General features: G+C 37.8%; 1 protein-coding gene across 3 annotated transcripts in view; it reads right to left on the reverse strand.

Moving 5' to 3' along the window:
* Positions 1-1976: 1976 nt before the first annotated feature.
* HBS1L (HBS1 like translational GTPase) overlaps positions 1977-22340 on the reverse strand; it is a 66055-nt gene continuing 45691 nt past the window's right edge. For all 3 annotated transcript variants that reach the window (XM_075087686.1, XM_075087688.1, XM_075087689.1), the window contains 13 exons: positions 20216-20472; positions 19584-19749; positions 17238-17355; positions 14463-14609; positions 13723-13797; positions 12819-12936; positions 12563-12631; positions 9203-9307; positions 7221-7311; positions 5472-5580; positions 4765-4865; positions 3700-3844; positions 1977-2632 (listed from right to left, as the gene is read on the reverse strand). In XM_075087686.1, coding sequence (XP_074943787.1) covers positions 2621-2632; positions 3700-3844; positions 4765-4865; positions 5472-5580; positions 7221-7311; positions 9203-9307; positions 12563-12631; positions 12819-12936; positions 13723-13797; positions 14463-14609; positions 17238-17355; positions 19584-19749; positions 20216-20472 — 1513 coding nt within the window. In that variant the 3' untranslated portion in view covers positions 1977-2620. The remainder of the gene's footprint in view (positions 2633-3699; positions 3845-4764; positions 4866-5471; positions 5581-7220; positions 7312-9202; positions 9308-12562; positions 12632-12818; positions 12937-13722; positions 13798-14462; positions 14610-17237; positions 17356-19583; positions 19750-20215; positions 20473-22340) is intronic.

Below are 22340 nucleotides of genomic sequence, written 5' to 3' on the forward strand. Positions count from 1 at the left end.
GTGATTCTGTAATACTTTTCCTTGTAACCCCCAAAACAATTGTTCTGCCAAAACAAAAGACTTTCAACATAAGAAACTCTTTTTTCCACCAATATCCCCGAACATTAACCAGTGTATGCAGCTGAGTTGCCCTTCAAATCAAAATACCTGAGAAGCACAATCCTACCTGGTACACTGTTGTATGTTTTCAGAAATCCAGTTTTTAAAAAAGAAGCAAAACGCTGGCTTTTATGCTTTCCCTTTCACAGATATTCCAGTGGAAGCCACCTTACTATAGGGAAGCATGTTACATATAATTAGATTTTTCTTTAACTTCCCAAGAACCCAAACTGCCCAGTAAGAGCTGCATAAAAGAGATTTTTCTCCAAGAGAGAATGCTTAGATTATCAAAATGCTCTAAGATTGCATGCCACCTCCTTGCACTCCAGAGAGAGCCAAAACTCATCCGTATTAGAGAATAGTATGTTGTTGCTAGGAGACTGTGAATACCTCAGTCAGCAATTTAGAAAGTTTTCGCACCCTAGACCACTGCCAAGCCATCAAATGTCTGATGGGTCAACATGTGAACATATTTTGATCGAATAAAGGTGATATGACTTCTTTGCACAACAACAGACCATTAGCATCAACTAACTGGTACTTATGGGCAGAGGTCAGATCAGTGCTGAATGGTAGCGAAGTCATGCTGAAACTGGATTGGGTAATACCACTGGCTCTCCCAAGCTACAAACTGGGAGGGCATGCAGTTGCTTTTCTGTTGTAACAGAATACTGAGTCTCAAAATTTAATGCAACATCTGAGAAGGGTTATCAGAGGCTCATCCCATATCACACTTCCTTGTCCACAAGCAGCAAGGAATGTAACTGAAGTCTTAAAACTGAAGACACATTCTTCTTGCCTGTATCACTTCAGCTGTCCCGACTTAAAAGCAACCTAAACATTTAAGGTTTGAACGCACATTCAAGTGGAACAGGTTCAACACAGGAGCTTGGCAGTACAAATCTCTGGAATCCAACAGGTGCACTGAAACCTTTGCAGCTGGCATGTTGAAACTGGTAAGTACTTAAATGCCATTTCTGGACTGTAAAAAGACATAAGAAATAGTGATAATTCATAAGCTTCAGTTTTGGCAATAGCAGTTTTCAGATATTTCAGATTCATAAGATTTTACAAAAGTAATTTCCACAGAAAGCGTTGCTGACACTTCTACAAATATGCCTGTGGTCAACAGCACAATTTATCTATGCAGGCAAGTGCAGGTGTCTGCTAAACTGGGGCTAAAGCATGTAAGTGCCAAAAAGTTACCTACCAAAAAGTCATGTGGGAAAAATATGTATGAACCATACCTGACTTTGAACTAAGCAACGAATATTGGCTTTTTATGTTCTTCACTACATAGGGCACAGCTCTATTTCAGTTAACCCCATTGACTGATACTCTGTAGCAAGTACTTCAGCTCCTTCCCCACACTACTAACTATGGTCAAAGTAGAGTTGTCTCCACCCTGCACTAGTGTACAGGTCCTGAAATACTTGAGGTTCTCTCACACTTCCTATTGAAAAAAAAAAATCTTCCAAGTTGCAGTAAAGTGTGTCTGTCCTGAGCTTATGCTGGAGGAAGCAGAAAGACCCTTTTCTCTTCAGCTGGGAGCTTTTGCCTGCCCTATTACTGAAAAGCAGAAAGGAGTTACAGGCTTGAGTAAGCACAACAATCTGACTTTAGCATACATCCCAACATTGATCTGTCAGCTGTTGTTCAAAAGAGCACTAAGTCTGGATGAAAGAGATGTGTATGCATAGTGGCTGCACTGAGTAATGGGAGAAAAACTGAAATTATTTCCACAGAAAGACAAGCCGCATGCCAGTTTCGCATTTTAACTCATAAGTTTACTCTGAAACTTCTGAGTTATGGCAAGTAAAGAATGATTTAACACAATTCGGAAGTGTTTAAATAACAAAAGATGAAGGAGACAAAAGTTATGCTCAAACTTATTTTATTATTCTTACAGTTTAAAAAATAAAATTAGCCAATGGTGACACAGCTTCCACTACACAGCAAAAGAAAACTTCTTTTAAATAAATTTTGGGGCAGGGGAAACAATCCTGGGATAATACTACATGCCATTCTCCTGAAACCAGAGTAATAGTTCTTTTTTCCCCAAATACACGTTCAGCTCAAACCTAAAAATATGTTAGACCAATAAAGTTACTTTACTGAATCAATGTGCAGCAAAAAAGCAAATCAAAGAAAATATGTAAACAATTTATGTCTGGAAGTAAGGAGTTTGTTTCATGATGACTCATCATCTTTTTCTCTAATTCAACTTTCTAAGATTTTTCCATCAAGCTCTTTAAGGGCTAAGTTCCACGTGGAGAAACTCATGAGATTCTTGAGATTGACAAGCGCAACATTAGCAGTTCCTTGTCAGTTGGTATCCTGTTCTGCAGTGGGATAGACTGATGAAGGGCTCCCGAGATGTCTCATATGATTTAACTTTTGTCATCATCATCTCCCCAGTTAATTGCACTTGTTCATTCAGGTGAAGTAAACTGGACTCCTGTTTAAGGGTTTGGATATCTGATTGCATTTTGGTTGGCCGGAGGAGGTTCTGGCACCACTGTCATTCTTTAATCTAAAAATATAAGCAAATGGAAAAAAACCCTATGGTGAAAAATTTAAAATGATCACAGCTTTTTTCAACATGATATAGTTAGCTGTGGAAAAAATAATTCCTTTTGCTATGAAATTCTCTGGAACAAGACCACAAGTACTAAAACACTAATTCCCAAATAACAATCAAAGAGTTATTTAGTGCCCAGTCCTACAAACATTGGGCACCATAGATCTAAATAGGACCCCAATAACTTAAATTTAATGAAAAATGGGTGCAAGATTAAAGCCCTAATTCTGGATCCTATTTAAGACCAAATAGATTGTTAAGAGCATTAAAGCTCCATAAGGCCCAGAGCCCCTGACACACCTAGCACATCATTCCTATGCACACAGGGAGAAGCCACAAACTCTCACACTCTATTTCCAAGTTTTGACATTAAATGATGTTCCGCTTTAAGTCTTAGTACCAGAAGCTGGTTAATGTGACTAAATTTCTCTCCCTCAGGCCTAGAATTAGAACTTAAGTTCTAATCCAAGAATCATAGCAGATTTTTTGAAGTTACATTTGTACTTTTTGCTCGTAAAAGAAGACAAAACATTTATATTTAGCCCCAGAGACCTTGCTTCTCTCACAGAGAATCAGAAAGTGTCTATAGGCATCAGTAAGAATCAAACATACAATTTTCTTTAATGGTAACAAAAAAAGATCTGGGACCCAAACTAGCCACCATAAAAATGGCCAACGCTTCTTATTTACAAACTACTTCTGGTATATTTATACAGGTAATTAGATTTCAGAAAAACTGATGTATATTCAAATAATGAAGGGTTATTCTTTCACTTGAGAAAGGGGGGAAAAAAGCCAACATTCAAAAATCCTAAATAGAGTAATTTTTGCTCCTAATAAATTGACCAGAACCATGGCAACATTTCCTCACAACTTGCTGAAGCACTGTCTCCAGCAGAATAAATTCACTTTTTAGGACAAAGGGTGTAAAACAGGTCTTAACCATAAAAACTAAATGCTATGTGAAAGTTAACACCGTTCCTTTACAGTATAGAAAGTCTGTTACAAAAATACCATACCTCTGTGACAACTCCTGCAGCAATAGTGGAACCACTGTAGCGTAACATAAACCTCCCAAGCTCTTTAAAATCTTTATACAACTCTAGAGCAACAGGTCTTTGAGTTTGTAGCTCTATTAGAGCATTCTGTCCTTTAGTCAAGAATCTGTAGGTAAATAAGCAGAAGACTCTATTATAGCTATCTGCATGCATAAGTGAAAAAGAGTACAGTGAATAAATGGAAAAAAAACAATTTAAAAACCCAAAAGTATAATGATCAAGTTTGATTTCAAGTATAACCCAAGCCACCAGACTGAAAACTCATTTGCCTGGAGCACACCTTTTAAAAAGGCATCTGGAGTTTTCTTTAAAAACTTCTAGAGAAGGGCATCCACCACCACATTTAGCAAATTGTTTTGAAGTTAATTATCTCATTAATACCTGCTTTTTTCATGCCTAGTAGAACTCAAGTCTTGTTTCAAACCCAACGACTGAAGAGCCAATTCATTGCTCTGTACAAGTAATGAATTTTCTTCCCATTACCTTTCAGCAACAGTTTCAGCCACACAATTGCTGGAAAAGGATTATTCTGATAATATTGTATGTATCAAACAGCATTTCCACCCAAATACAGCTTTAAATAACTAGGGGGATGTTCCCATAGTTTGACTTCTATGGGAAGACTCCCTAAATCTCTTTTTCTCTGACCCACTGTCTAGCCAAGTTTATTTCAGACAGTAACCCATCTCTAGAATTATTCCAAGGATTCCATGCTATTACAGGAAGAAAACAACCAAAAAAAAAAAATCAATCCTTTGAGGCTGGTGATCTAGGATTCACTCCCAATTCTGCAAGTGACCTTAGGCAAGTCATTTTTCTTCACGGGTGCTCAGCATTTATCAAGTGGACAGGAGGGATTTCACTTTGTAAAGCACTTTGAAATCTAAACATTAAACCAACTAAAACAACGAAAGCATGTTCTTATAAACACATTATTGCTTCATAATAGAAGCTGTTTGATATAGCGTATATTAATCAACAGTCAGTCCATTTCTTGAGTAATTATTACCTATGCAAAACACTTACTTAGGTTTTTTCTTTGTCACTTCACCCGTACTTTTGTGCAGGACACTCAACAGTCTTCTAATAGTAGCAGGTTCACTTACGGTTTGATAGTGTAAAAGCACCTAAAAATATTTTTTCACTTATTAAATATTCTACAATAATCACAAATCCTAGATATTACTACTTGAAAACATCAACTTAAGACTGATTTTTTTAAACAAATGCTTATAAAACTTCTCTCACGTGGGTCTGCCTCACATTCAGTAACTGTTCCTAGTTCCTAGACTTTGTGATCTCTATGGATACGTCAAAGGTCATGTATTAATTCACCATAAATACATCTTTCGTTCTTAAGTGCTTTGCTTCTGCCACTTCAGTGCAGTTCCGTAGCATGAACTGATATTTATTTTGAAAGGTATCTTACAACTAAATGCATCATTATACTCCCACAAGGCATGAGCTTTCTAAAGGACAGCCTAGCCTGACTGTGGTGGAACTCACGTCCACTGAAATGGCTCAGCTATGTATTAACATCCATCAAGAATATGCACAAACAGCCACCATAGCCCCTTACATACTCTTCAAATTACAGAAGAATCCATTTCCTCTGAAGAGACAGAATAACTTCTGAATGCTAAATGCCTCTCATATTTGTGGGACGTCGAACATGGAAAGGAAAAGTCCTGAGCAACCCTGTAATGAACACAGGAACTTTCACAGAGACTTACAGGAAATCCTTTAGTGACTGGAACCTCAATATTGAAAATGAGAACCCGAGCTCTGAAACGAGTGCAAACTTTGATGGGTTCCTTGGGATCACAAAATACACAGCCAACACTACAAGAGAGGAGAACGAAAGAAACTGATATATATCGTGACGTACAAATGTTAATCACTGCACTGGAAAAATATTTAAGACAAGCAAAGCAAAGACAACACCACTTCAATATAACTTGGGGGTGGGGGGGGGGGGGGAGGTGGGTGTACACGGGGTGGAAATCAGCAACACCATATTAAAGCCTGTAACGAAATTAATTCCTAGACAATGTCTACGGTATTTTGTCAGTATGCATGAAGAGGTCTGTCTAGTTCAGTGAACAATTACGTCCATTGCTAGTCAGTTTCTAAAAATGTCACCGTTTCCTGTGCGTAGGTACTTTGAAGAATTAGACTTTCATTCAGAGATTAATTGTTCCAGATCAATAGCATAAAATACTGCAGGGTGCCCAAAATTGCAGTACTGCTGCCTGTAAGTCAACTATTTTGTAGATAAAGGAACACCATAATCAGGACACTCTAAACTTAAGCTCTCAGCAGTACTCATTTCCAAAAAACTCTACACAGAGTCACAAGAAAGCTGGTGCTCGTTACAAGTCAATAAGGTAGACTAGACACAGCTGCTTCACAGTGGCTAGCTTTAGCCACCTAAAATTAAAGGAAAATTAATCCCACCCAGAAAAACATGACCAAAAAGAACAAACAGTATGATTAAATGTCTACATCAGATGTAATCAAACTTCATCAATATCAAGACGACTTAAAACTTCCTACCTTTTCTGACAAATTTAACATATCTCCAAAAGATGAATGACATCAAGGTAATGAACTGACTCAAGCCTTCATTCAACAAGTAGAGCAAAACTTTCTCCCCCCCCCACCCCCCACTTACCACAGAGAATCACACCCCATTACGAAATGGCAATACAGAAAAGCCTCCACTTTTCCCTTAAAAGCAGAGCATAAATTTGCAAAACTATCAATGCAAGGAGTTTTTTAAACAGTAGCTTGAAGTTTGCTTCTCTGAAGTCCAACTGGAATGTAAAAAAGCTGAACAAATTATTGATCCAATTTTCTAGCCTGAACAACAAGTGACACTTACCTAAAAGCTTGAAGCTAACGCTTCGCATGAAACCTACAGACTGAAATAGGCACGAAGAGTTTTGCTGTGTCTCACTGAATGCATCAGACCCCCCACAAAAAGGGTCAGGAAAACCTTTACAGGACAAATGTTACAAACAGCTAAATGTGTTGAATGAACAGTTTCCATCAATTCCACTTGCCCAGATTTACTTACTAGTACACAATGGCAATTGTTTGGATGTGTTTTGTTATAATGATTTACAATTCCATACATTCTTAAAAAAATCTTCCGTTTTATGTAGCAATAAGGATTTCCTTAATTCAGCAATTCAAATGTCCAAGGAAAAGTCTTCAGTAAAAGGGCTTTGAAGGATACCAGTGTCAGCACCAGGGCAAAGTATGAAAACTAACAGTATTCTTCTGAGGTTGCCGTTGTACGTGTAGCAGATGTTTCCAACGTTTGTACATGCAAGCCAGGTGATATGCATCACTTTGGTTTTAAATATCCTGGTGGCCACATCATTCTTCAAGTAAACCGCTGATTGTTAAGTGTAATAGTTATAAAGCTTTTCATTAAAAACAAACCGTTACTTAGACTGAAACCCAGTTTTGCTCACTTGATTTTGATGATATCCATGCCGGTCAAAGTGAGACTAACGTGATCTCCTGCTGCAGCCCAATCAACTGGTTCATCGTGCAGTGTGATTCCTGGAAATGAGTAAGAACAGAACCTCACAGTGAAGTACCTAGGTTCTGAGCTACAAACAAACAGCTCTGTTCGGGCCATTTGTGCTTCATCAACCATTACTCATCAATTTTCAGTATGAATGGGTTGAGAGTAAAAGCTTTTTAACTGAGAAGACTGAGGAAGCTTTTTTTCCCCCTTGGTAAGGACTCACTATTCTCTCACCCCACCCTGCACAACAACATGGCTTTATTTAAGACAGAGGAGGGGACCTGGCACTTGTCACACAGCGCAGATGACGCAGTCCTGAAAATGCCGTAGTACTAATATCTCCGTATCTGCCCCACCCATCCTTTGAGGCACACGCACGCCCTAGACCGCATCTTTCATATACTTTAATGGTACTATGTCAACTTTCATTTACCTTAAGTGGGTTTGCTGACTCTTTCATAAAAAAAGCATAACTGATGCCTTTCGTTCACGACATCGCGTCTACTAGAAAGCTCCTTTAAAAGTAATTGTATTCTGATTTTGATGTATTTTAATTGCTTTAAAAGATAACCTGGCTGCTGGGTGAGGACAAAACTAATCGCTCCTGACTTAACATTCTGAGGTTTCTGGTAGACACCAAGAAAGAAAAAAACCCACTTTTTCAAGAATACTGCATAAATTTGTAGGATCTAGTTCTATTTCACTACAGACTGTATTTATTGATTCGCAAATCTGTTCCCAAAACCACCTGTCAAAAACGTGCCAGAAAGCATCATGCAACTACAAGCATGTTAAGTAGTGTATTTTAAGCAGTGTTGATAATCATTTCACACATAGGTGTCATTCTCCCAGAATAAATGCAACTCAGCCTCTTGAAATGAAATAATGCGCACACTACCTTTAGTAAGTGTTGTAGGATAAATTATATTATCTCTTCTTTACATTATATATAAATAATACATTGTTAATGAACTAATACCATCAACCTTCACCTGGATTTCAGCCATACAAGAGGCAGCACCAAAAAAAAAAACAAAACCAAAACACCCTACAGAATTGTACCATTGGGGATACTCAGACGAAACATATCTCTTTCCATGCTACTTCTTACACTCCCCAAACAGAGGAGTGACTACAGTGGTCTGAAACCCATATTCATCCACATTATCTTAACATTTCTGTGCATGCAAAGAAGGTGCTTACAGTTGTACAAACTAGCACACTGAAGAGCTTCCCAAATTAGCACTAAATGAGCTGGTTCTGGAACAGAACAGGACAGTCAAACCAGCACGTCGCTGAATTCAGGCTAAATAGTTAGATACAGAAAGCTATTAGTTTATTTTGAGGGCTTAATTTTTTATTGTATTGAAATTTAAATCCTATTTTCTTTGCTTTTCTAGTTGTTCAGGACAATTATATCCTGAAAGTTTGTATATTATGAAAGTATCAGTGACAAATCTCACGAACAAACAGCAGAGATCCAATCTGCAAGCTTTTCCCCCATCTAATTCGTAAGATTAATTTCTAAAAGTTGTTCAACATCCTCACACTTCCTAACAGCAGTAACACTCCACAGCAAAGCTGAATATTAATGATTCCTGTACTGCATATTTTTATAGACATTGTTGGAACTCAGATGTTTTTACAGGCTCTTCATAAAGCAATGGCAAAAGTCATGAGGTTATAACATTTGGAATATCTGATATGGTAAAAAAAGGTAAAAAAAAAAACATGCAAGATTTCACATGCAAGATTTCTTCATAGACATATTTATACAGACACAGTCACATCTAAAGAAATTCGTTTTATGCTTTCACATTTTATGTTTGACAGTTAGTATCAGTTTGACAGTCTGTTACCATTTCAGTAACTGCTTCTAGCCCAGTATTGACCTGAAAGTAAACACGCTTCTGAAGACTGTACCTTTTGCAGTGCAAGTTTCATTGGGAGGCATTGCCAGAAGTCGTTCTCCAACTTGAATATAGCCTGCTTCTATTTTACCAGTCACACAAAATCCCGATCCTTGGTCTGTAATAAACACAGTAATAATTTCAAAAGACTTCATAATAAGGTCAGTTTCCCATCACAAGTTAGCCCTTCAGCAGTGCATAGGTAAGTTCTTCATACAACAAAGACAGAGTTTCCACCCCCCCCCAGTAGAGTGTTGAAGTACTTGCAAGTTAGCCAGCTGTGCATCATAATGAAAATGAAACATTAAATTCAAAACCTCTAGATCTTCTCTTTTTCAGAACTAAGGGAGAAATATCCTTCTTTACACTAATGTAGGTACATGAAGACATATTTTTTAGTTTTGCAATATTAGATTGAGACCCTTAATTTCTAGTGATTTTATTTAATTCAGCACTTTCTCGCTACAATTACAGATAAACATACCACAAGCCTTTCATAAAAATTCCCACACATACAGGTGCAAATTCCTGTGCCATTTACTGTTTAACTGAGTCAGAATCCTACATGCTCTGTCTGCATATTACTTTTACTCCTGGCAAATCAAAGGTTGATTCAGTCCTATTTAATATGAGGAGCTATTATAATTGTGGATGACTTCAGTATTTCTGAATAAGAGATTCACAAAGTTTTTCTTCTTCAGTGTCCTAATACTCTGTTCACCATTTGATTATGTGAGTTATTTTGAATAGATGTGCTACACGTGCACATTTATGCACATACACCTTAAGAAATGCCTCATCTCCTTGGCATGTTCTTGCAGGTGTTTAAAAAGAATCTTCTGAAGTGACTCTACAATGACATTTTCAGTATCCATACAAACAACAAATATATCTTTTGCTGAACATTAGAATTCAGTGACAAGCAAGCATCTTAGTATTTTGTGTGCCACATTAGATTAAAAGCTGAAATTAAAGTTGAATTCAAAAGAAGTTGACCTCAAATCTTGAGGTCTCACACTACCAGTTTGCTCTTTTGCATTCATCACCATTATTCATGAGTGCTTCCATCTATCTAGCTGGAAAAGTATTACCAGTATGCCTGCAAGCTAGTTTTCCGCTATTCATTCCAGCAAATGAGATGAAGTCAATTAACAGGTGACATCAGATGTCAAAGGAACAGAAAACTGGAGAAGCAGATACTTGCTAGAAAAAGAATCCCAACTCACGGCACAAAATACCACCTCAATATCATGCACAAAAGAACCTGAAGCTGGCTCTGCAAGCACTTGCAGGCAACCAGAAACATGAACTGGTTCCAGGTTCCCAACCACTCACAAGCACAATCAAGAACCATTTCTCTTTTTTTCACACCATCACCAGCTCTGGCTTGGTAAACCAGTGTGGTGTTTGAAGCTTTGCCCTCGCCCATGCTGATTGCTTCCTGCAAAATGTCAACTTCCTTCAGCTCCCCATGAAATCAATGCAAGCACAAAATGGATAGTGGGGGACAGAATCAGGGTATAAAAATGGCCCAATTTCTGTGTATCGGGGTAATCAGGTTCTGTCAGGACATTCCTTGTCCTCAGGATTTGGCTGCTGGACAAGGCTTTTCTAAAGTCAGGTCAAGTCATACCCTAGACAGTAATATGATGGGTAAGTGGGGACTGATGCAGTGGTGAAGCAATTACAGGGACCTCTTGGATCAGCAGATAGTTTGTCTGGCAAGAATATGAGGAGGGCTATGGAGGACAAAAGCTAAAATCAGGCTGAGGTAGATGACTCATTTGTGTGGGTAACCTTTAATAAAGGGGTTTTCCAAACTACATAAGAGTACACTCAGCACTCTCACTTTTTACACACTTCTATGGAGAGCTCCTCCCGAGCATGCACAGGCACTGGAATAGAGCTGAGAACAACTGTTGCTTCATGTACTTGTACCTGCAGCTACTTCCTCTGGTGACATCCAAGTTAATTAAGTTTTGAGATCACAAAGTAAAAAAAAAAAAAGCCTAAAAAACACCTAAAAAGCCACATTCAGTAATAAACCCTGTATATGTAAATTGTCCTTTCCAAAGCCATTATTTTTTGCACACTTTAGCAAAAAGTCAGACTTTTCCACAGAGCATATTTAGTCAAAATTGCTCCTTTTGTGAAACTTAGCTCAATACAAAAATGATTACTGAAACAAAAAAGTTGTGATAATATTTTGAAAGATCTCAATCAATAATCCTAACACTTTCCCACAGCTCACAAAATCAAAAAAAAAAAAAAAAAAACAACAAACCAAAACCCAACACAGTGACGGCCTAGATGACGAAACTAGTGATAACAAACTAGGGTAAGTTCTCATGCAAGGTTTCAATATTTAACATTATGGCTTCAGTACCTTAAGTCGCTAGCCCAGGGCATGTACAGCATCTAGTGTTTTCTCCAAGACTCACATGAAAATTGCACAAAATTTACTCTTCCAATTACAATCAGTATTTTGATCTGGTTTATTTGTATTTCCCCTATAAACACCCTATATAGAGAGCAAGATTTCTTTGAATATATTAAATTCAACAATAATATTTGATTACAAATATTTATAACATTTCAAATTATGCTGTCATTTAGTTCACATTTCTCAAGGGACCTATGGAATGTTTCAAATGGGATGAGTGTAACAAACCTTATTTCTTCTAAATTACCTGTAAATGTAAATGGATTTAATTGAAAAAAATAGCAAGTTTACCATGGAAAACCTCAAAGGCTCAAGGCAGTCTATTTTCTCCAGAAAATGGGAATAAGAAAGGGTTATAGTTACTTGTCCGTATCTCTATTAGTGCTAGGGAATAGCAGCTAGCTGCATTTCATTAAACCCTTGGCTGGTTGTAACAGTCTCACCACCACCCCCCTTTTCTTCCAATTCACCCCCCCCAAATTTTTATACGAAAGTGAAGGAATTTATCATTACTTACAGCTACAACAATGAGCATTAAAGGAACCATTCAAATTTTTTTAAAATCTAGGAGTGAAAGGTGAAAGAGCCCAAAGTCACACTTGTAAAAACTTTGAGAAACATTCATTTAGGCAACAAGATCCAGTTTGGGAAAGACAAACTCCCAAACTCTGTGCTACAGAACCATCAACTCATTACATAGCCAATTAGCTGGTCACACAGATTTTCTTCCACAATTTCTTTTCCAGTATGTTTCTCCTTCAGGGGTACTATCTAAAATTAACAAAGAACAGTGCTTGAAAACTTATATCCCTGTTCAAGGCCACTGATACACATAGAGCTCCTACTTTAAATCTTATTTTTACATCATTTTTCAACACGTGTGTTAAACATCAGTGAAATGATAGCGAAAATATTATAAAAGCAACCAACCTTTAAAAACATCAGCAACACACATCCTAAATGGTTTATCCACTGATCTCTGTGGTGGCTTGAAAGAATCTACAAATAAATTGGTAAGATCTTTTAGAATTTCTGTATTCAATAGTTATCTCAACAACTTCTCACTTAAGGATAAATCAACTATACTGCACTCCAAAAACTTTGTCCCACATTTCCCCCAAAATAAAGTTCTGACATACAGAGGACTAAGATATACCAGTTTTTAAATGAGGAAAACTGCACTCACCAATTTGCTCTAACAAACACTTTCCTTTATACCACTGTGTGAGGTCACTTAACTGACCCCTTGTGACCAGATTTTCACCACCAAGACCACTTGTTGGGATATAAGCCACATCCGATTCCTAATTAAGAAAACAAACAGAAGTTAAGCATACATTGACAGGATCTTCTAGCAGAAGCAAAGGGTGCTTTTTTTTCCAATATTATGCATCCAAGCTATAAAAGAATAATTGGCACATTCCTATTTCCCCTGGAAAAGGCCGATTACTTTGTTGATCCATTTCCATTCCGTTTACTAGCCGGACCGCAGTGCTCCAACAAAGAGTTGGAGAAATTTAAACACGATGATAGCAACATAAACAACTGGAAACTGAGTTGAGGTAACAAACTCCAATTCCACATCTGACAGGCAAAACTTTGGTTTGAATTGCTTGTTTATGCGTACAGATTTCAGGAAGGCCACAGCCAGTCCAAATGGATAGTAGTTGGAACTGATGAAACATGAGAAGAACACAACTGGCAAATGAAGAGTGTTCTTATGAGTTCACAATCCACACTGACACTGCTCTGGTACAAAACTCTCTACTGTCATTCATGTAATCCTGAACATTAACACAGACGATCCTCGGATTGTTCTGCTTTGCAGACAGAAATCCCAAGAAACTACAAATGAGGCGAGTGCCCCAAAGATTCAGCAGACCTAAACAAAGATGATGACAAAAAGAGTACTAAAGAACTTACTAACTTTACCCAGGGCTCAATGTACTCCCTACCAGTAAGAAAAGAAACCTGCTAACCTACATGCACATAGTAGTAGCAGGAAAGTAACACAAAACCACCTCGCTGCAAGAAAAGCTCATCCTACCCAAATACCTGAACAAAGCAAAGACCTCAGAAATTTATATTACCTTAAAGCCAGCTTGTTTAAGAAATTGGCCGAGTTTACTCGTAATTTCCTGAAATCTTTCCTGTTGCCAATTGACCTAAAATAGAAAACAGATTATAATAAAATTGTAGTTTAACCACAACTCAAACATATAGCTGCATGTCATCAACTCTGTAGTACCAATAGGTGTGCTTCCCACAAAGCACCCAATTTATAAATATGAGATTTCCAGGTGGATTCATAGTTGAATTCATAAGAGCGTAGACATTAACAATTACTGAAAGCAAATACACCACTTAACTTGCAAGCCCTTTTAGTTTGATTTGTCCTTGAACAGTACTTTTTTTTTTTTTTAATTTTAAACAAAATTCGGATTTAGGAAGAATATATACAGCACAGTAACATTCTAAAACACAAGCAGTAATGTTTAACACACCTTACAAGCTTAAATAAAGCTCTTGGGGTCTTGACCTGAATGTCCACCAAGGTGCCCTTGCAGATGCCACTGGGTTAACTGGTTATGTGAGATTTTCACAAGTACAAGAGGGACCCCTACTCATTTTAGCACCAAAACTATCCTTCTGTGTGCTTTGAAAATACACCCATATAAATAAAAGTACGGTAAAGTCCAAACACAAGAGACAGAGCTGAGAATCAAAGAAACAATGCTTTATTGTTAGTTTCACAATATTGATCCTTAAACTTAGGGTCCACAATCCTAGATGGAAGGCTTTCAACTAAGTGAAAAAATTAAGCATGTACCTGGTCCATTTTATTGACTGCAACAGCTAGCTGTGTCACTCCAAGAGAGCGCACTAATAATCCATGTTCTCGAGTTTGTCCACCTGTCTCAAAACCTGCTTCAAACTCTCCTCTGCTAGCGTCCACAACCAAAATAGCCACATCAGCCTAGATTAAGGAAAAAACCAACCAAACAAAAAACCAAAAGTGATTAAGAGGTGGAAATAATCTGGGTAAATATGTCAAATCAGCAACTTTTCATACAAAGTGTACTTTACACAGAAGGAATCCTGGTGTGCTTCAAATGTAATTGAAACTGCTCAGTCCTATCTGCGTAATACCCATGTCGGTGAGGCATTATGGCATTATGTCATCTCATGTCATAAACTACTATTTACTGTTAAGCACAAGCCAGCTCTTGGTTTTGGGAACCTGTCCTCTTCAAACTACCCACTACAGATGTGCTGCACAGACCTGAATTAAACAAAAACGGCCCGTGCTCCAGAAGCTTAAGAACAGGTATGAACACAATGTCCAGTTCTCCCTGCTTCAGTCTGGACACCGTCGTAGTGAGAAGCTGCAAAAACTATAAATCACTTCAGTATACAACATGGACAACTGGTTGACTGCATGTTGGATGTGGATGCTTCGCAGTCGCTCGCACTGGAGCATGCCAAAATCATAAGGTGGAAGAGATGAAGTAGTGTATTTTACCATCTAGACAAACTCTCTGCCACAGCATTAAGAGCAAATAGGTATGACACAGTCTACAGCACTGCACAAAAGTCAGCATGTAAGCACAGGGGAAAATCACAGATTTTGCTGTTAGCCTGAAATGCTGCTAAGATTTCTTCTACTTTTCCTCCTTTGGTAAGTAACAGCCGGTTAGACCATCATCACGTACCAAGCACTGGCAACAGATGTGAACAATAAAGGTACTGCTGTCAAGAGGCAGGTGTAGGATTCATAATATGGACAAAATGGAAAGAGAGAAGAAAAAGTGGTACTTTCTCCCTTCCCTTACATGCTGATGCTTCAGGATGCCAGAAGAAGGAACAGAGACAGGACACTGTCCTGGCTCTGAATTCCCCTCACCCTGCCCTAGGTGTGAAATCCCCACAGCTCATACAGAGACAGTGCAAGTGTGAGAACGGGAAAAGGATGAGGGATAAATTTTCCCATAGCTCTCAGCCTCAGAAGTGCATTGCGGTAAACTTCTCCCTCAAAAAAAGGACATCCTGTATTTTCTAAATCATAAAAACCATGCCTCGGAACTTACGTGAATTAACCATATGTATCAAAGGCCAGATCCTGGCCCTGATAAGGCCAATTTGCATTTTGCATAACAGCAGTTGGGGATTCACCTCCCAACAGAATTCTCCACAATGAAAAGGCATCAGAGCCATTTCCACGTTTGCTTTCTTCCACCCATTGCTTCAGTGCTGAGCCTAGTCTAATAGGCAACAGAAACTTGCAAAGTTTCAGTGATTCCTTAACATGCTTCAGAATAGACCAGCCCCTCACCATCCTGAGAGCGGAGGGAACACAGAGATACCAAGTCTTATTCAGCCAGCCCCATCTTCTGCTGAACTGATACAACTGCTGGTGGACCTGCCAGTCTTCTTTTAACACTTCTGCCTGTATTACTTTTTCCCCCACAAAAGACAAGCCAATTTAAATTAAAGTTGTAAAGAAAATGGTGTGGATGAATCAACATTTTTCCACTGTTCTGAAACTAAAGATCCATTTCTAATTTTAAAACTCCTGAACTTCCTACAACATATGCTCCACAACATAGATGACTGTACAAGCTCTACACCATAATTTCCAAATTTCTGACTATTCTGCAGCCTAACCGCTGGGTCACAAAGCCTGACTTCTTACCCAGGCTCTGCTTCAGAGCCAGAGCAAAATTTGGGGCAAATCAGTTTTCCTACAGTATAGTCCTCTATCTGTGAAATCATACTAACAGTACCCATCCTTATTGACATCTTAAGATGAAACTCACATTTCAGACTGTGATGACATGAACAAAGCAAAAATCTCTACAGAATAGCTTATCTTCAGAAAACAAATAATCTTTGATTACACCCCTACTTTGGAGAAACAAGTCTACTATTTAAAAAAAGGGTGCCTTTAAGTGGAAAAAAATTCACGTTTTATGTCATGTAACCACATTTTATTCTTCCCCTCTCCTTCTGATTTATTATTTCCATAAATTAAACAACTAACCTGTAAGAGAATTGTAAGTGCCTTACTGAATTCAATGGGTAGCACCCAATACTTTTGACTTTACCAACTGTTCCTAAAACAAGGGGCACGTAGTCTCTGCAAATCTCCTATTGGCAACACAGGTGCATTCTGCATAAACTTTGTTATCTATTGAATGTTTTCTCATCCCATATAAAATACATTGTTAAACAGAAGAATGTCTATTGTTTGAACTCTCCATATCTTTTTTCCTTAAGCTCAAAACCACTTAAAATCTTTAGCTACAAGACCACTTTCACAGAACTTCTTGCTGAGTAGACATATGCCACATTTGAATACCTTTCAAAGCTTAACGATGGTTTTATAAAATGGCAACTTTATATTCAAGTTACTTCCCTAATAAAACTCTCCTCCAAAAAGAACACTTTTAAGATTAGAAAACTAATGAAAACCTTAAAGCTGTATCTTAGCACCAATGACTCCATTTCATCTTAAATTTTAAAACAAGAAAACCAATTTAAGAAAAAGTTAGAAATAATAATGCTATTAAAAAAAAAAAAAAAAGGAGTTTTAGACCATCTCTACCTGTGCAGCTCCTGTGATCATATTTGGAATGAAGTCTTTGTGGCCTGGAGCATCCATCAGTGTAATTACCTTAGTCTTTGTCTCAAATTTGGTCATGCCCACATCCATTGTCACTCCCCTTAAAAAAGCATACATACAATGCAACATCAAAACTGCTTTGAAAGCTTTATAGAAATATAGTGAGCTATTAAAAACACAATTGTGAAATTATACACTTCACAGCTTTCATTTGATTTAGCCTGCACAAAAAAAAATTGAAAGAAGTGTGCTTGCTGGAAAAGCAGACCTCTAGAGCTGCCCTTCAGTTAACTCTAGTCACGAAGAAACAAACACCCAGAATTCACAGTACTAACTCCATGCATCCATAGACTATGTCCCAACAAGCACAGTGAGAACATGAAAATTGTACTGCGTATTTAAATCATTACTAATTCTACTTTTAATACTTTTCAGAAAAAGGCATCATAGAGTACCAGAAACATAGCCAAGGGTAAAAAAAAAAAAAAAAAAAGAAGTAATGGGACTTTAGGAATAGTTATGTATTTGCAGAGATCCACATCCAGAACTACTGATTATCAAGGAGGGATCGCAGTGCTCTCAATTCCACATCTCACTAACAACCGCATGTTCTGCATGGCACATAGGATAGGACTCATCTGATCAAATGCAAACACCTCTCATGCACATGTCTGTATGTAGGTTAGTCATCTGCATCTTCCTTTACAGACAATAAAGACAGGCACTTTCAAGGGACAGAACTTCTCACATTAGACAAAAAAATCCAAACAAAACACCTCCCCCTTCAAACCCCATTTACAGATGGCCTCAGAAACTTTTTTTTAAAAAAATACAATACTCAAAGTAAAAAGAAAACAGAATCAATCAAAAGTACGAATTCAGAAAACTTTTCCCTTAATAATTACAATTTATCTTCTCAAGAGAAATCTGGTACCTAAATGCACAACTGTTGGATACTTAAAAAAAAAAAAAACAAACAACAAAAAACCCCAAAAAATCAGAGATAAAGGGATGTCAAACTTAAGGCTCATGACAATTATTCCACAAACTTTACTTTCTCTTAACATTTTACTCTTTGCAGGCAATAAACACTTGTCTCTATTTCTGGTTTCACATGTTAATTACATCCTGTCAAAGGTAGCTTGCATTGATAAAATAACATAATTAATATGGTGTTCAATTTTTCTGTTACAGATCTGTGGAAGGAATTAATCTTCCGTGTTTGTCTGTTTTACACCCAGCCACATCTACAGGGATTAAGGTAAAAAAAAAACAAACCAAAACACACCACCACCACCACCACTTCCCCCCATTTGCTTTTCCTCTTTTACACCCTTAGACTATAATGTCACAACAACACTAACACTACAGTATCAGCCTTAATTGATGTAAGGCTACTTTTTAGATTTGTTGTTTCATTGCTTCAGGATTGTTCCCCCCTTCCCTGTACCTGCACCCCCCAACACACACTCCCCCACTCACATAGGCAAAAGTCTAGCTACATGCAGGGACACTGCAAAAGTGTATCCACCATCAAAAACAGCAGTTACACACTCGATAGGGACTGCCTTACTCCATGTTCTTTAGCGTCAGTTTACACTGTGAAGGTTATCTTTCCAACAAGAAGAGCTTATACGCTATGAAACCATGGGTGACAAATAATTGTAAAAATACAAATGCACAATAAAATGCCTTTTTTATTATTTTGTGAACACAGAATACTTCAGCTTCCTATATAGTGTTCTTAAACGAGCTTCACTGCTTCCCCATTACATACTATTTCAATATGATAAAATTTAATTTTAAATTTAATATTTCAAGTTAATAAATTAAAGGCAGTTTATAAAGAATACAAATATAATTTAATTTATAGATTTTATATTCAACGTAAACCATGTGATGAACTGACATTTTAGTGCATAGTTTATAATTCTGATACCCTTTCATAGAACAAATTAACCTAGAACTTTCCCATACAACGGTAACCAAAATGAGAGAAATTGGGCAGCAATAAACCAGTAGCACAGCTTTAAATGAACTTGGCTACTGGAAGCATTCTGCACTGTAGTCCTACGCTGCACTCCACAGCATAGAAATATGTGAAGAGATACTCAAGTTCTCATTTACATTTCTTACAAACAAACAGGATATTTTTTTCTTTTGATAACATACTCATATAGACAAAGAAAAATATTTGCTAATAAGTATTGAGTAAATATATTTAAACTTTTATAATATTTCTACCAAGCATTATTAGTAGACTGGTATTTCCTAACAAATGCTGTTCTTTCAGGGAAAAAAGGTAACCCCGTTAAAAGATATTTCTACCTTTCTCTCTCTTCACCAGTTTCATCCAAAACCCATGCATAGGCAAACGAAGCTTTGCCAGCCTTCTTAGATTCCTGTTCGTATTTGTGCATAGTTCTTTTGTTCACGTTTCCCAAAAGGTAGAGCAGATGACCCATTAGAGTACTTTTACCTGCATCAACATGTCCTATGGAGGGAAATAAATATGATATCAACTTTATTAATCTATACATTTTAAATATAGTACAAGAAGAAATATCCTAAAACATATGAAAATCACATGCACTAATAATGCTTATGCAATCCATAGAATTTCAGAATCCTGTAAAACAGAGATAGTTTATTGAAAGTCAGTTAGCATAACAGCCATATAGCACCTCCAGATTCATATTAAAAAGAACACAGTGCAAAATGAAATCAAAGTAAAGTGTATTTTACTATACTGTCAAAAGGAAGCTAAGTCGACCTCACTGTCCTAGTCAAGAACATCTGAATGTACTCCCTCCAAAGAATAACAATCAAGCAGTTGCAACTGAAAACACTATGAGATTTCCCTTCCCTGGAGAGAGGACAGTTTTGCTTCTTTATCACTTCCAGGTTCAATAAACACAGCTTTTAATCTGTCCGTCAAAAATGTAACTTAACAGTATTACCTATTACCACCAAATTAAGCAGTTGCTTTCCTCCTTGCCTCTTCTCCAGCTCCGCTTTCACATCTATTTGTGGTTTTGTCTTGCTTGACTTTTTTACTGGAGTAGGCACCGTATTTTGCTCTTCTGAAACCTGCACTACCTGGGGTGAAAGAGTAGATTTTGAGACGGCCTCAAGTACCCGAGAAGCTACACTGGCATCTTCAGTTAACAGTCCTTTCTGAGGTGTGTTAGCATGGCCATTTTCTTCAGCAATCACACTAGGGGAAAAAAGAAAACACAAGGAATGCAAATGACAAAGAAGCCATAGAAATATAGGAGAGAAGTTGAGTTTTCCCTTCACTATCATGTAAGCCCCAGACAAAGAGTATGTGATAAGCCCATTAAGGTGGAAGTGATAAGCAGCTGGATACAAACTGCACAGATACCAGCTCTGAACATCTTGTCTGAAAAGCACTGTGTACAAAAGCAAGATAAGAAATAATCTTGTAAAATACATGAAACAGATAAACAAAAGCTTCCCATAGGTACTTCTTTCAACAGGGAGGGAAAGGACAGTTGTGCAGAACAGCTAGAGAGCTGGTCATCTCTGAAGTAAGAGCCCAAGTCGACTCTGAAGCAATGATCCTAAAACAGCTTCTGCATACACTGCAAGTATCGCAGCTGAATGCAGCAACATTCTATTGTGAGAACAGCAACAGATCATAAAGAGTAGATACTAAGTATATCTGAGCTGCAATTTGAGGTGCATTGCTTTTATAGAGCCATAACAGATGAGTTACATTTATCAATACTGAGAAAATTTGTTTTATGCATAAGGCACCTAGTACTAAGGAGCTTTGGATTCTGCAACCCCCCTTCTCTAACACCCTGTTCTCCCCCAGATCACCCTACTAATCTTAATAGTAAATAATATTAAATATATTATTCTTTTACAATCTCTTACTTTTTTTCTCTCTGATTTGTAAATGAGGGTATTTTCCTAATTTACGCAAATGTTCTAAGAATACACAATACAATTCTTCACCTGTTACGGCAAAGATGCCCACTAAAAACAAACGAAAAGTAAAATCTTCAAGAGAGCAAAAGCTTTCCTACTGCCTAGCATAGCTCCATGGTGAGGCATTAATGTAAGCAGCAAGAGAGGAACAGAAACAGTTATTACAGGTATGACGTTATATCACAGCAAACTTCAATATACAAGCCATTGACCATTACAGTATATTGAAAATGCCTACAAAATACTGTAAAACTTTATACAAGAAGAGGCTTCCTCCCCTGGAAACACTTCTCAATGCAGTACCACCATGCTGCAGGATGCTTTCTATGGAAGGGGTTCAAGCAGGCTCTAAGACTCAAGTGCCTCCACATCCACTGCGAATTTTTCACTCTCCACTTTCTCTTTACTACCACAACTAACTTCACAGTTTTCCTCTTTTCAATTTCTATAAATGAAACAACTTATTTTCACAGAATCACAGAATGGTAGGGGTTGGAAGGAAGCTCTGGAGATCACCTCATCCAACCCCCCTGCCTGGGCAGGCACACCTAGAGCAGGGTGCACAAGACTGCATCCAGGCAGGTTTTGAATATTTCCAGAGAAGGAGACTCCACAACCTCTCTGGGCAGCCTGTTCCACTGCTCTGTCACCCTCAAAATAAAGACATTTTCCTCATATTCAGGCAGAACTTCCCATGTTCCAATTTGTGCCCATTGGCCCTTGTCCTGTTGTTGGGCACCACTGATATGAATCATAGAATAAAGTAACAGAATGGTTTAGGTTGGAAGGGACATTTAGAGGTCACCTAGTCCAAACCCCCTGCAGTGAGCAGGGACATTTCCAACTAGATCAGGTTGCTCAGAGCCCCATCATCCTACCTGACTTGAATGTTTGTAGGGGTGGGGCAGCTGCAACCTCTCTGGGCAACCTGTGCCACTGTTTCACCACCTTCAGTGTAAAAAAATTCTTCCTTATGTCTGGTCTAAATCTATGATCCTTTAGTTTAAAACTATTACCCTTTGTCCTATTGCAGCAAACCCTGCTAAAAAGTTTGTCCCCACCTTTCTTATAAGCCCCATTTAAGTGCTGAGAGGCCACAATAAGATCTCCCTGAAGCCTTCTCTTCTC

The sequence above is a fragment of the Phalacrocorax aristotelis genome, chromosome 3 (assembly GCF_949628215.1).
Source record: "Phalacrocorax aristotelis chromosome 3, bGulAri2.1, whole genome shotgun sequence".
Taxonomy (NCBI): Eukaryota; Metazoa; Chordata; class Aves; order Suliformes; family Phalacrocoracidae; genus Phalacrocorax; species Phalacrocorax aristotelis.